Here is an 11313-nt window from a genome sequence, read left to right on the forward strand (position 1 = left end):
CCCCCTTCCACCTTCACCCTCCCCTCTCACCCTCCGCCTCCTCTGTCCCCCCCACCTTCACCCTCCCCTCTCACCTTCCGCCTCCTCTGCCCCCTCCCACCTTCACCCTCCCCTCTCGCCCTCCGCCTCCTCTGCCCCCTCCCACCTTCACCCTCCCCTCTCACCCTCCGCCTCCTCTGTCCCCCCCACCTTCCCCTTCCTTTTGTTCACCTCCTCCCCCCGCTAGGAGGCGCTAGCCCTGCCGAAGGAGCCGCTCTGCCCTGAGCGCGGGTCCCTCTTGGCCAGCGGGCCGGCTCGTTGGCGCTGGCGGGCTGAGCCGAGACGTGGATGTTGGATGCGGAAGTGGCTGGCAGTGGAGGCGAGTGCGGGGCGGGGCGGTGAGTGCGGGCCTGGGCCGGGTCCTCCGCCCGCTCTGGGCCGCGCCCGGCGTCCGTGTGGGGGTTCGGTGGCGGCCCGGAGGGTATTGGGCAGAGAGGCCCCTGTGCGGGGGTGGCCGGGGGTATTGGGGAGAGGGGGGCCCTGTGCGGAGACATGGGGGAGAGGGGGGCCCTGTGCGGGGGGTATTGGGGAGAGGGGGGGCCCTGTGCGGGGGGTATTGGGGAGAGGGGGCCCCCTGTGCGGGGGGGGGGGCCCTGTGCCAGGGGTATTGGGGAGACTGGCAGTCTGAGGCTCCCTTGGTCCCTTGCGGGGAAGCTTTGGCTGGGCTGGGGCGTTCCCACAGGAGATGGAGCTGCTGGGGGACAGGGTCGCCTACTCTTTCTAGTGGCTTGCTGGGGCAGAGGGGATATGTCCCACTTCTGCCTTTGTGCTTTTTTTCTCCCTTACTGGAATGCAAAGGAATAAACATTCCAAAGCTACAGCAAGATGTGGTGGGACAGAGTCCGGGAACTGGGCCACTGCTGTTAAACAGCATTTCCGCTTCCACCTCTACGTATTTGCTCCCTCCACTCACCATCCTCTCTTGTACTTCTGCCCTTCAGAGAGCTCTCTTCAAAAAGACCCTTGGATTCCCCCCACCACAACCCAATCAATTCTACTCTTGGTAGTAGGACAAACAGATACCTTACAGTGTTCTCACTGTGCCTAGATGTCCTGCTGGCATGAGGGGCATCGGAGGAGGTTGGGTTATTTCTAAGAAAATAAAATTCTTGCTCATTTAGCCAGAAAATCCTGGAAGGTGCACACTTCACCGGTGATGCCTATCAGGTGTCACAGGTATAGGTTTACAATCCATATTCAGCTTGAATTGGTAAAAAGGAAGGACTAATAGTTGTTCCCATTTGGTGGCCTTTCAGTAGCCTCTGCTAAATGGGCTGTCAGTCCAGTTCCTGGTAGACAGGTTGCAAAAACCATGTCCACAGTTAGCCTGAATTGGCAAACACTCTGGCATCCAGAGCAAGATCTAAAAGGGGATCAAAATATCCCTGGCTTTAAAAGGTGAGCACAACAGCTGTCCAGACTCCTGCTGTAATTGTTAGGTAGATACAGCTTAAAAGAAAATCTAGGGGTTTGCCAATTTCTTTTGGTGCCCCTTCTTCCATTCCTGATCTTTTTTCCTTCCCCCAAAAAAGGAGGCCCTTTGGTGAGCTACTTACGACTCTTTATCTGTTAATAGGATCATGGCAAAAGCGGGAGGAAAAGGAGTGAACCTGAAAGACAAACTTGATGGCAATGAACTGGACTTGAGCCTGAGTGACCTGAATGAGGTGCCAGTCAAAGAGCTGGTCAGTATCAGTCTTTTCTGGGAAGTGTTAGGCTGTGTCTACACTGGCCACTTATTCCGGAAAATCAGCCGCTTTTCCGGAATAACTTGCCAGCTGTCTACACTGGCCCCTTGAATTTCTGGAAACCACTGACGATCTACTGTAAAATCATCAGTGCTTTTCCGGAAAAACTATGCTGCTCCCGTTCGGGCAAAAGTCCTTTTCCGGAAAACTGTTCCGGAAAAGGGCCAGTGTAGACAGCACAGATTTATTTTCTGCAAAAAAGCCCCGATCGCGAAAATGACAATTGGGGCTTTTTTGCGGAAAAGCATGTCTACATTGGCACGGACGCTTTTCCAGAAAAAGTGTTTTTCCGGAAAAGCATCCTGCCAATGTAGACGTGCTTTTTATGGAAATACTTATAACGGAAAACTGTTCCATTTTAAGCATTTCCGGAAAATCATGCCAGTGTAGATGTAGCCTTAAGGTATTGCAGGGGAGCTTTTGAGATTACACTTGGTCTTTGTGAATTACAGATTGGTCCAGGAAGGGGTGGGGTTGAGGTCTGGGGATGCATTGGGCCCTGTGTACATTTTGTTTTTTACCAGCTCAAGGTAATGCCAATTCAGTATTTAAAGGCACACTCACACTGTTTCTCCTGGTTTGAAGAAAAAAGGGAAGATAAGGATATGCAACCTTGAATCTTTCCTGTTGTTTTGACTTTGGGGATTGATGTGACCTGAAGAAAAGTGTGTTCCTATTGATCTAATCTGGTTTAATCCAGATTGTGTATTAAATGGAGGCTTTGGGTGAAAGAACCTATTTCAGTGGGAGCAGTGCTCATAAAACCCTGACTTTGAGTGAGATGTAAGAGAGTTGCAAAAATAATTTGAATGGTGGCAACTGGGAAATTCTTAAAACTCCATGTATGGGAGAAATCCCAAAAAACTTAAATATAAGCAGCAAAGTATCAAACATGTTAAAGAACTGTAACTTTGATAAGTCTCAGGTATCTGTGTTAGTCTGTATCTGCAAAAACAAGGAGTCCTGTGGCACTTTAAAGACTAACAGATTTATTTGGGCATAAGCTTTTGTAAAACCCACTAAATTAGAAAAGCAGATATAATATATATATATATATATAATCTCAATATCATACATGTATATCAAAAGAAGGGAGTTATCAAGTGTAAGACCAGTGTTAATGAGCCCAATTCAGTCACTGGTCAAACTCTTGATAAGTAACTCCCTATACTAGTACATATATATCCCTATCTCTGTAATTTCTACTCCAGTGCATCTGATGAAGTGGGTTTTACCCATGAAAGCTTATGCACAAATAAATATATTAGTCTTTAAGGTGCCACGGAACTCCTTGTTGTTTTTGTAGCTTTGATATAGGTTTAATTTGGTTCCTTGGCTCTTTTTCAGGCTGCCCTTCCAAAGGCTACCATATTGGATTTGTCCTGTAACAATCTCACTTCCTTACCGGTAAGAGGAGAGAAAAGCTTTGTGGAAGAGGGTGGGATCTGCTTGAAAATATCTGTAGAAGGATACTAGCCTTCATGGGAGGATGAGGTGGGAATTTGATAACTAGCAGTTATGTTAGCTTCTTATGTTAGCTGGAGTACTGTGTCCAGTTCTGGGCGCCACATTTCAAGAAAGATGTGGAGAAATTGGAAAGGGTACAGAGAAGAGCGACAAGAATGATCAAAGGTTTAGAGAACATGACCTATGAAGCCAGGCTTCATGAACTGGGCTTGTTTAGTTTGGAAAAAAGAAGATTAAGGGGGGACATGATAGCGGTTTTCAAATATCTAAAAGGGTGTCACAAGGAGGAAGGAGAAAATTTGTTCCTCTTGGTTTCTGAGGACAAGACAAGGAGTAATGGGCTTAAAGTGCAGCAGGGGAGGTTTAGATTGGACATTAGGAAAAAATTCCTAACTGTCAGGGTGGTCAAATATTGGAATAAATTGCCAAGGGAGGTGGTGGAATCTCCCTCTCTGGAGATATTAAGAACAGGTTAGATAGACATCTGTCAGGGATGGTGTAGATGGAGCTTGGTCCTGCCTTGAGGGCGGGGGGCTGGACTCAATGACCTCTCGAGGTCCCTTCCAGTCCTATTATTCTATGATTCTTGGGAGGATAAATGACATTGCCCCTGTTATAGAGGGGCCTTTAGAGTTGACTAACTTTTACTGAGGTTGGCTGGCATAGCACAGTGCTCTTACAGAAAATGAATGTACTCAGTGATAGCAGCTTCTATTCCAAAGTGCTCTACCAGCTAGATACCAAAAGCATCTGTCTTATGTCCATTGTAATTATATTGCTATATATAGCCCTGTTTAGGAGACTATCCACTGCTCCCTACATTACAGTCCTAGGGTACGTCTAGATGTAGAGGAGGAAGAGGGTAGCTTTCCCTCATAACACAAACAGCTTTGTGTGAAACCCATGTGAATCTCCCTATACTCCCTGCAGAGTGCAGCATAGACTAGCTGTAGCATCTGTTATTCCTTGGTAAAGTTGATTAACAAGCTTGTACATTTCTTCACTCCTGTTTGGGTTCTAGTCGGACTTCTGCAGTTTGACCCACCTGGTGAAACTGGATCTGAGTAAAAACCAGCTTCAGCAGCTCCCCTCAGACTTTGGCCGCCTGGTTAACTTGCAGCACCTGGACCTTCTGAACAACCGATTAGTCATGCTACCAGTCAGTTTTGCACAGCTCAAGGTAAAACTCCTCTGGCTAGGCAGTTTATGTAAAGCCTTGGAGTGCAGCCCAAAGTCTTATGATTCTTCTAAAGTTGATTCCTCTAGTAAAAAGTCAGTGTCTCTGCCAGCAGACCACTGTGGGCTCTTATATGTAACTGGGAACTAGCCTGCTGCCCTTGACAAAACTTTCAGTTTTGTTAAACTCCTGCCTGAAATCTGCATTTGTCTCCCATATCTCTTTCATTCACACGACAGCTAAATAGTCTTTACTTCTGCTTTGACTCTTTAGAATAAACACCACCTTATGTGCTCTTTCTTTGTTGCTGTACTGATGTGTGCCTACTCTAGCCTGGTCCCATTTGTGTTTCCTTCCTGCAGAATCTGAAGTGGTTGGATCTGAAGGACAACCCCTTGGATCCTATCCTGGCCAAAGTGGCAGGAGACTGCCTGGATGAGAAGCAGTGTAAACAGGCTGCTATCAGGGTAACCATTTTATTTTTGTGTTCCTGCTTGGATTCCCTGGCTGTTCTTTCTCATTCTCTTGCTTGGAGTCTCTCAGCAGGGCAATTGTTACAGAGCAATGAGGGAGGGGCAAGTCCCATTGAAAGCCACTGTGATGATTTCATTACTGCCATGACCCTGGAAAGCTAGGGAGTGAGCTAATCAGGGTGTTCAGCCGGAGGTGGCCTTAAGAGTAAGCATTTAAGTACAGATCACTAAGAAAAAGATTATTCAGAAAAATAATCTATATCCAGGTTTGCATTTTTGAAGAAGTGCTAGCACTCTGCAGCTAGGAGTCATGGAGCAGGAATAGAACAGGTTGGAGCCTATGCTGCTGCAGCAGCTCTCTGCCATTCCTGAAGCAGGGATTATGTTTTTTCAGTCTTAGAAAAAGCATGTTGTCGTGGAGCAGTGGGTGCATACCTTACCTAGCACTAGCACAAAGGCTGCAAGGAGGGGTTTTTTTTAATGGAGAGATTTTGTCTGAACCTGAAGCATCATCTTTGGGACCAAAGTAGTCAGTGCTTCAAACATTCAGCAACATCATCAAAGTCTAAATGAAGCTGTGCCAAATTGCACCAGCTGAGGATTTAGCCCAATGCAGATGTCATAACATTTCCATCATCAGATGTCTATGTACCTTGGTAATGATATCATCAGGTTGGGGTTCATCGCTAGTGTAAAAAAGACAAGCCAGAGTCTGCTGTCGTACAGCTTTCTTCATCATTAATGTGGCTGTTGCCTAACAGCACACGGGGCTTTAACAAGTGAGGTAAGTTAGACCTAAACGGTGTAGCAAGGGCTCCTGGATTCTGTGGCAGCCTCGCCTGAATTAAGTGTTGTCTGTATTATTCATTTTTATGTTTAACTCATATAATCAATATGGTGTTTACCCTTGTTAATGTTATCTTCCCCCACCTCTGAATGGCGGGGTTTTGATGTATTGTATTGATGATGCATTGAAGATAATGTGGAGATTGTCAGGGTAAACATGGAGGTTGTGACATTGGTGTAAGAGCTGCTTGGGACTCACTCATATTCTGCTTCATAGAATCAGAAGTCAGTCACAGAGAAATGCATTCCTTCTCCCATTTATGACTGCATTCTAGTTCTGTTTGCATAGTAAGATGATAGTGCAATGAATTCGCTGCATAGATCTCATGCTGTTGTCTTGGATTTTGAAGGTGCTGCAGCATATGAAAGCTATCCAGTCTGAGCAAGATCGAGAGAGGCAACGAAGGCTACAAGCAGAGCGAGGTAGGCACAAGTAGCCCCCACTCACTGCTTTAGGCTCTTTTCTATTTCCATAGATTACATGTCCAAACCTGCTGATTCTGCCCTTCCAGAACAGCTAACAGACTGTTTCAGATATCATAGCATTGAGGACCTACAGAATGTTTATTCTGAATTGGAGGTGAAGGAAGAGATTCCTGAATAACCACTTAAACCTGTGAAAGTGGAGAGGGGTCTGATCCACACTAGAGCAGGATGGCCTCTGGTGGGTCAGTTGGGTAGCCACAGGAAGGCCTGACAGTATAGCTGAAACAAAAACCAGGACTATGTAGCACTTTAAAGACTGACAAGATGGTTTATTAGGTGATGAGCTTTCATGGGCCAGACCCACTTCCTCATATCAAATAGTGGAAGAAAATTGTCAACCATATATCTGAGGAAGTGGGTCTGGCCCACGAAAGCTCATCACCTAATAAACCATCTTGTTAGTCTTTAAAGTGCTACATAGTCCTGGTTTTTGTTTCAGCTACACCAGACTAACATGGCTACATTTCTATCACTATTCTGATAGGGTATAGATTCTGTTGCCTAGAGCTTGATTTTACTTCTGTGTCTTGGAAACTGATTTCCTCACTGGAGAACTGTCTTTCTTTTTAAAGGGGATTGTTTTCCGTAAGAACTTTTTTTCTTCTCTTCTTGGAAAGGTGGTGTGGTTTGAGTGCAGGAGCAAGAAAATAGGAGTCTTACTGCTATTCACTATGAATGTCACATAGGTCTTGCCTATGCTGACAAAGTTCAGCGTTTCAATTCACAAGCAGAAGTACTTGTGTAGAGAAGGTCAGTTGTTTACGTCAGTGGTGCTAAAAAAGCATGAAACACGTCCACAAACAGTGCACCTGTACTGTTACCACTGATGATTTATGGGTGCAAACTCTGAATGTAAATGAATTGTTAAAGAACTAGGGACGTGAATGGTTAACTGGTAAGCCTCACTCTTGCAGCATGGGTCCCCTACCCCTTCCCTTTAATTGGGTAACTAATAAAACCTAATGTTTAACCGGTTAACCAGTTAAATGGGATTTTACATCTTTAAAAGGAATGTTAAACTGAAAAGTCATATGTGTCTGAAAATTCTTAATACCAAAGATTACTATTATTGAAAAGTTAGCGATAAACACTTATTTCAATATACTTTCTGCATTTGACAATATTCAGCACATGGTCAATTTCTCATCTGTGAAACAGACCCTTTTGAATATGAAGCAGAAAAAGCCTTACTTTTTAAATGGAATCTAAATACTACTACTCCTACTACTTATATAGTCTTTTATCAAACCAGAATTTCTTTAAAATTGATCATGTTAATAAAATTTAAGTTGACTGTGTCCTTTTAACATTTGTGCTTCCATTTCTTGCACATGTAACATGGACAATGCATCGGGGCTAAGTTAATGGTTGCAAAGTGCTAAGATTTCTGGATGAGAGGTGCTATTGACAAAGAGAAGGGGTGTGAAGTATATAGATTTTTTTTCCCCACTGATTCACATAAGACTGCTTCTAGGGGAGAATAGATTAGGAGGAGGAAGATAAAGTGCACCTAACACTTCTGGATAATAAAACAGGGCATTTATTTCATTTTGTTACCTTTTCTGTGGGAAAGAGGCAGTCATACAGCAAGGGGGAAGGTGCATTGCTGTTATTAATTACAGATGGGGGAAAAAAATGTTTGTCGGTCCTCAGAGATGGAGAAGCAGCGTGAAGCAGAGCAGCGAAAAAAGGAGGCTCAGGAGAGGGAACTACGGAGGCGAGAGAAAGCAGAAGAGAAAGAACGCAGGAGACGGGAGTATGATGCCCTAAAAGCGGCAAGGCAGGAGATGGAAACACAAACACAAAAAGAAAGCAGTGAGATCCCAAGTAAGTCAATTGAGAAATATCCACTAGGAAGCAGGTGTACTCTGTAGAGTATAGTGCAAATGTTTTCATCTGTATTTTGGCACTGTGTAGGAGAAATAAGTGGAAGAGAATGAGAAAGGAACACATCATTGGTGAGGTTCTATCTCCAGCTCCACCATGCTTTTTGATAGTGCTAGATTATGTAGCAAGTTATTAGGAAGTAGTCCTTTGTGTTCAATATGAGCAAGGGACAGAGGAAATGGGCCACAGTGGCAGAGCTATTTCAGAATCTTGCAATATGAGTAGCTTTAGGAGAACAAGCACAACTTCAACATCTGCAATTGATAAGAGTGCTTGATTACTTACCTGAAAGATTCAAAGTTCTGCAGTTGCTGCTAAGGTATATTTCCTCTGCCTCAAAAGATTTATTGAATGTACCTTTAAAATGCCTGCAAAACAGGCTTCTTAACATGAGTTTAATGCATTTCGTTGTCTTCAGAGTTGCTTGCTTATCTGGATAATGGGTGTGAGCATTATGGTTGTTTTCTGTGGGATCAAAAACATCTACTTACTGAAAAAAAAATGAAATGTTGAATTCTTTGTGGATGGGGCCTGTGCATGTTTCGACCTGAAGAACACTAGGGAAATCTGAAATGGTGTAATTATTGTATTTTGTTATGGGAGAGCAAACCATGTCACAGCATTTTCTTATAAGGGACTCACATCTGCATATAGGATATTACATGGATAGAAATTTCTCTTCATATGTGATTTGGTTTTCCCATTCTCTTTTCCCCCAATTTATATCATTACAGAGCTTGCATCAGTTTCTCGTCCATCTCACCTGCCCCAGCACAGGCGCTCCTGGTTCCAGGCATTGTTGAAGTTGCTACTCTTGATATTTCTGTGTGCCCTTAGCACTGTGGCTGTTTGCCGAGTGACGGAGCTGCAGTGCCACTCTCTGTGCATCAGTGTGAACGCTCTCTATGAGGATGTGGTAATGGCTCTGCAAAGCCACAAAATAGTGCAAAATGTATTACATCAGAACTCGCAGCAATGATGCTGCTACTTGGACATGTGCATTGTCAGCATCTCTTGCCACCATCAACACAGCCAGAATTCCTATGGAATTGCGTTCTGGTGAAACTGCCTTTGATCAGTCAGCACTGGAGTTGTTGGTCCATTCACAACAGAGCTGAGCGACTGCTTAGATTATTTTTGTTGTGCTTGTGTCTGAGCTGGTCTGCAACTCCTGTTTGCTCACATTAAATTAGAACATGTTAAGACTTTCCCTTACTAAAGGAGCAAAAGGTTGCCAGTTGGAGAAGTGAAGAAAGCTATAACTAATTCGGGTAACTATGGCCCTATAAGGAGGTGGAGTATTTAGACTGAGTATCATCTTCTTGCTGACTCTAAGCAAACCTTTACTAAAATCAGTGGTGGTGAGGCAAAATACGTAAGCCCACTAAGATGTATGGAGAATGGCTGTGTATTGATATATCAAAGCGCAGGAGTGATGAAATGCTATTGAAACAAGAATTGTCAGCTTTGTCAATATAACAGTTTTCGCAGCAGTTTGGTGTCTGATTCTGAGCTGGATATTTACATTGCTTACACACATTTGTGCAGTGCCTCTGTTTTGATTGGGGTTTGCGTACATTGTACTATTACACCATAATGGAACCACTAACTTGAGCAAGCTAATACAAAAAGCAGTTATACTGAGGAAAGACTAGGCAGTCACACAGACTGATTTCTCCCTGAGTGATAGCCAGAGCAGGCTCCTGAAGGACTGTTGAAAAATGACAGTGATGCTACAGCTAGCCATGAAAATAGAACCTTTCACTTCTAACCTATGCTAGGAGCATATTAGTCAATGGGTGATACTTGGTCACAGTGTCTTTAACACTTGTGTTGTGCAGAGCCCATCATACTTTAGAAGTCATTCTCCATAAACTGCAGTGGTCTCCAATCTTTAAGTACAAGATCACTTTTTCAATTTGTCAGTCCAGCATCTACCTTAAACCCAAATACTCTTGTCCTACCTCCTTTCCTGAGACCCCGCTCTTGCTCATTCAGTGGAGGTATGGTACAGGGGTAGGGAGAGAGGGAAACGCTGATGTCACCACCCCCTTTTTTCTCTTCCCCCATCCTGCACAGCAAGCAGGAAGCTCTGGGGTGCAGCTCCAAAGCAGAGGGCAGGAGAACCATGGCAGTGGGGGGAGGGGCAGCCAAAGTGCCAGCACCTTATAACCTCCTAGCCAAACCCGTCAGGATCACCTGTCAGAGGCTCTAGGATCTACCAGTTGATCCCAATCTACTGGTTTGTGATCACTGCCAGAAAGTCTCAAACTGGCCAACTTCACATTAACACCAATTCTGGTGCTTTGTACCCCTGTGACAGCCCAGCGGTACAGTAGGGTGTGGGATTACTGCAGTGTCACATTCCCAGTGTTTAATTCCCAATAGCTCATCACAGAAAGGAAGATAAGTCTTCACCTGTGCTGTTTAATCCAGATGGACAAAAGCTACTGCTCCCTGGCTCCAGTGTAACACCACAGGGAGGGAGTTTCAGCTAAAAGGAAGGTAGTCTTAGGCTTTCCAGTGACACCCTCCTTCATCTACAGACATGGAGTATGTGACCTTTGTACCATACATTCTCACAAGTATTGGCTTTTTATCAAATATGCTATCTAGACTGAGGAGCTGTAACTACTGTTTATGATCCATTAATACTCCTTTATAAATACAAGTTGTCTCTAGTAGAGAAGCATGTTCCACCCAACAGTACTAGAGGGCTATGTCTGGACTGGCATGATTTTCCGCAAATGCTTTTAACGGAAAAGTTTTTCCGTTAAAAGCATTTGCAGAAAAGTGCGTCTAGATTGGCACGGACACTTTTGCGCAAAAGCACTTTTTGCAGAAAAGCGTCCGTGCCAATCTAGACGCAGTTTTGCGCAAGAAAGCCCCGATCGCCATTTTCGCCGTCAGGGCTTTTTTGCGCAAAACACTTTTTAGCTGTCTACACTGGCCCTCTTGCGCAAATACATTTGCGCAAGAGGGCTTTTTCCCAAACGGGAGCAGCATAGTATTTGCACAAGAACACCGACAATCTTACATTAGATCATCAGTGTTCTTGCACAAATTCAAGTGGCCAGTGTAGACAGCTGGCAAGTTTTTCTGCAAAAGCAACTGCTTTTGTGGAAAAACTTGCCAGTCTAGACGCAGCCGTGAAGTTTGCCTCAAAGATCTACAGCAGTCAGCAGATGCA

At 44.5% G+C, this 11313-nt stretch overlaps 1 protein-coding gene across 3 annotated transcripts; it reads left to right on the forward strand.

Moving 5' to 3' along the window:
- The first annotated feature begins 264 nt into the window (after window positions 1-264).
- Window positions 265-9616, forward strand: LRRC59 (leucine rich repeat containing 59). Of its 3 annotated transcripts, none has more exons than XM_075903759.2 (8): window positions 265-377; window positions 1616-1724; window positions 3135-3194; window positions 4276-4434; window positions 4794-4898; window positions 6101-6173; window positions 7890-8063; window positions 8858-9616. In XM_075903759.2, the coding sequence occupies exons 1-8, from the start codon at window positions 328-330 to the stop codon at window positions 9100-9102; spliced, it is 975 nt and encodes a 324-aa protein (XP_075759874.2). In that variant the 5' UTR covers window positions 265-327; the 3' UTR covers window positions 9103-9616. The 3 variants fall into 3 exon arrangements, with proteins under 3 accessions (XP_075759874.2, XP_075759875.2, XP_075759873.2); XM_075903760.2 differs by having other exon boundaries at window positions 372-460; XM_075903758.2 differs by lacking the exon at window positions 265-377 and adding an exon at window positions 657-1437.
- Window positions 9617-11313: the final 1697 nt, after the last annotated feature.

This window comes from Pelodiscus sinensis, chromosome 20 (assembly GCF_052426305.1).
Source record: "Pelodiscus sinensis isolate ZL-2025 chromosome 20, ASM5242630v1, whole genome shotgun sequence".
Classification (NCBI taxonomy): Eukaryota; Metazoa; Chordata; order Testudines; family Trionychidae; genus Pelodiscus; species Pelodiscus sinensis.

Coding starts and splice junctions, on each gene's coding strand:
- LRRC59 (XM_075903758.2), top strand. CDS start 1,352: ATGTCCACAGTTAGCCTGAATTGGCAAACACTCTGGCATCCAGAGCAA. Junction 3,195..4,275: donor ACAATCTCACTTCCTTACCG/GTAAGAGGAGAG, acceptor TTTGGGTTCTAG/TCGGACTTCTGCAGTTTGAC. Junction 6,174..7,889: donor AAGGCTACAAGCAGAGCGAG/GTAGGCACAAGT, acceptor GTCGGTCCTCAG/AGATGGAGAAGCAGCGTGAA.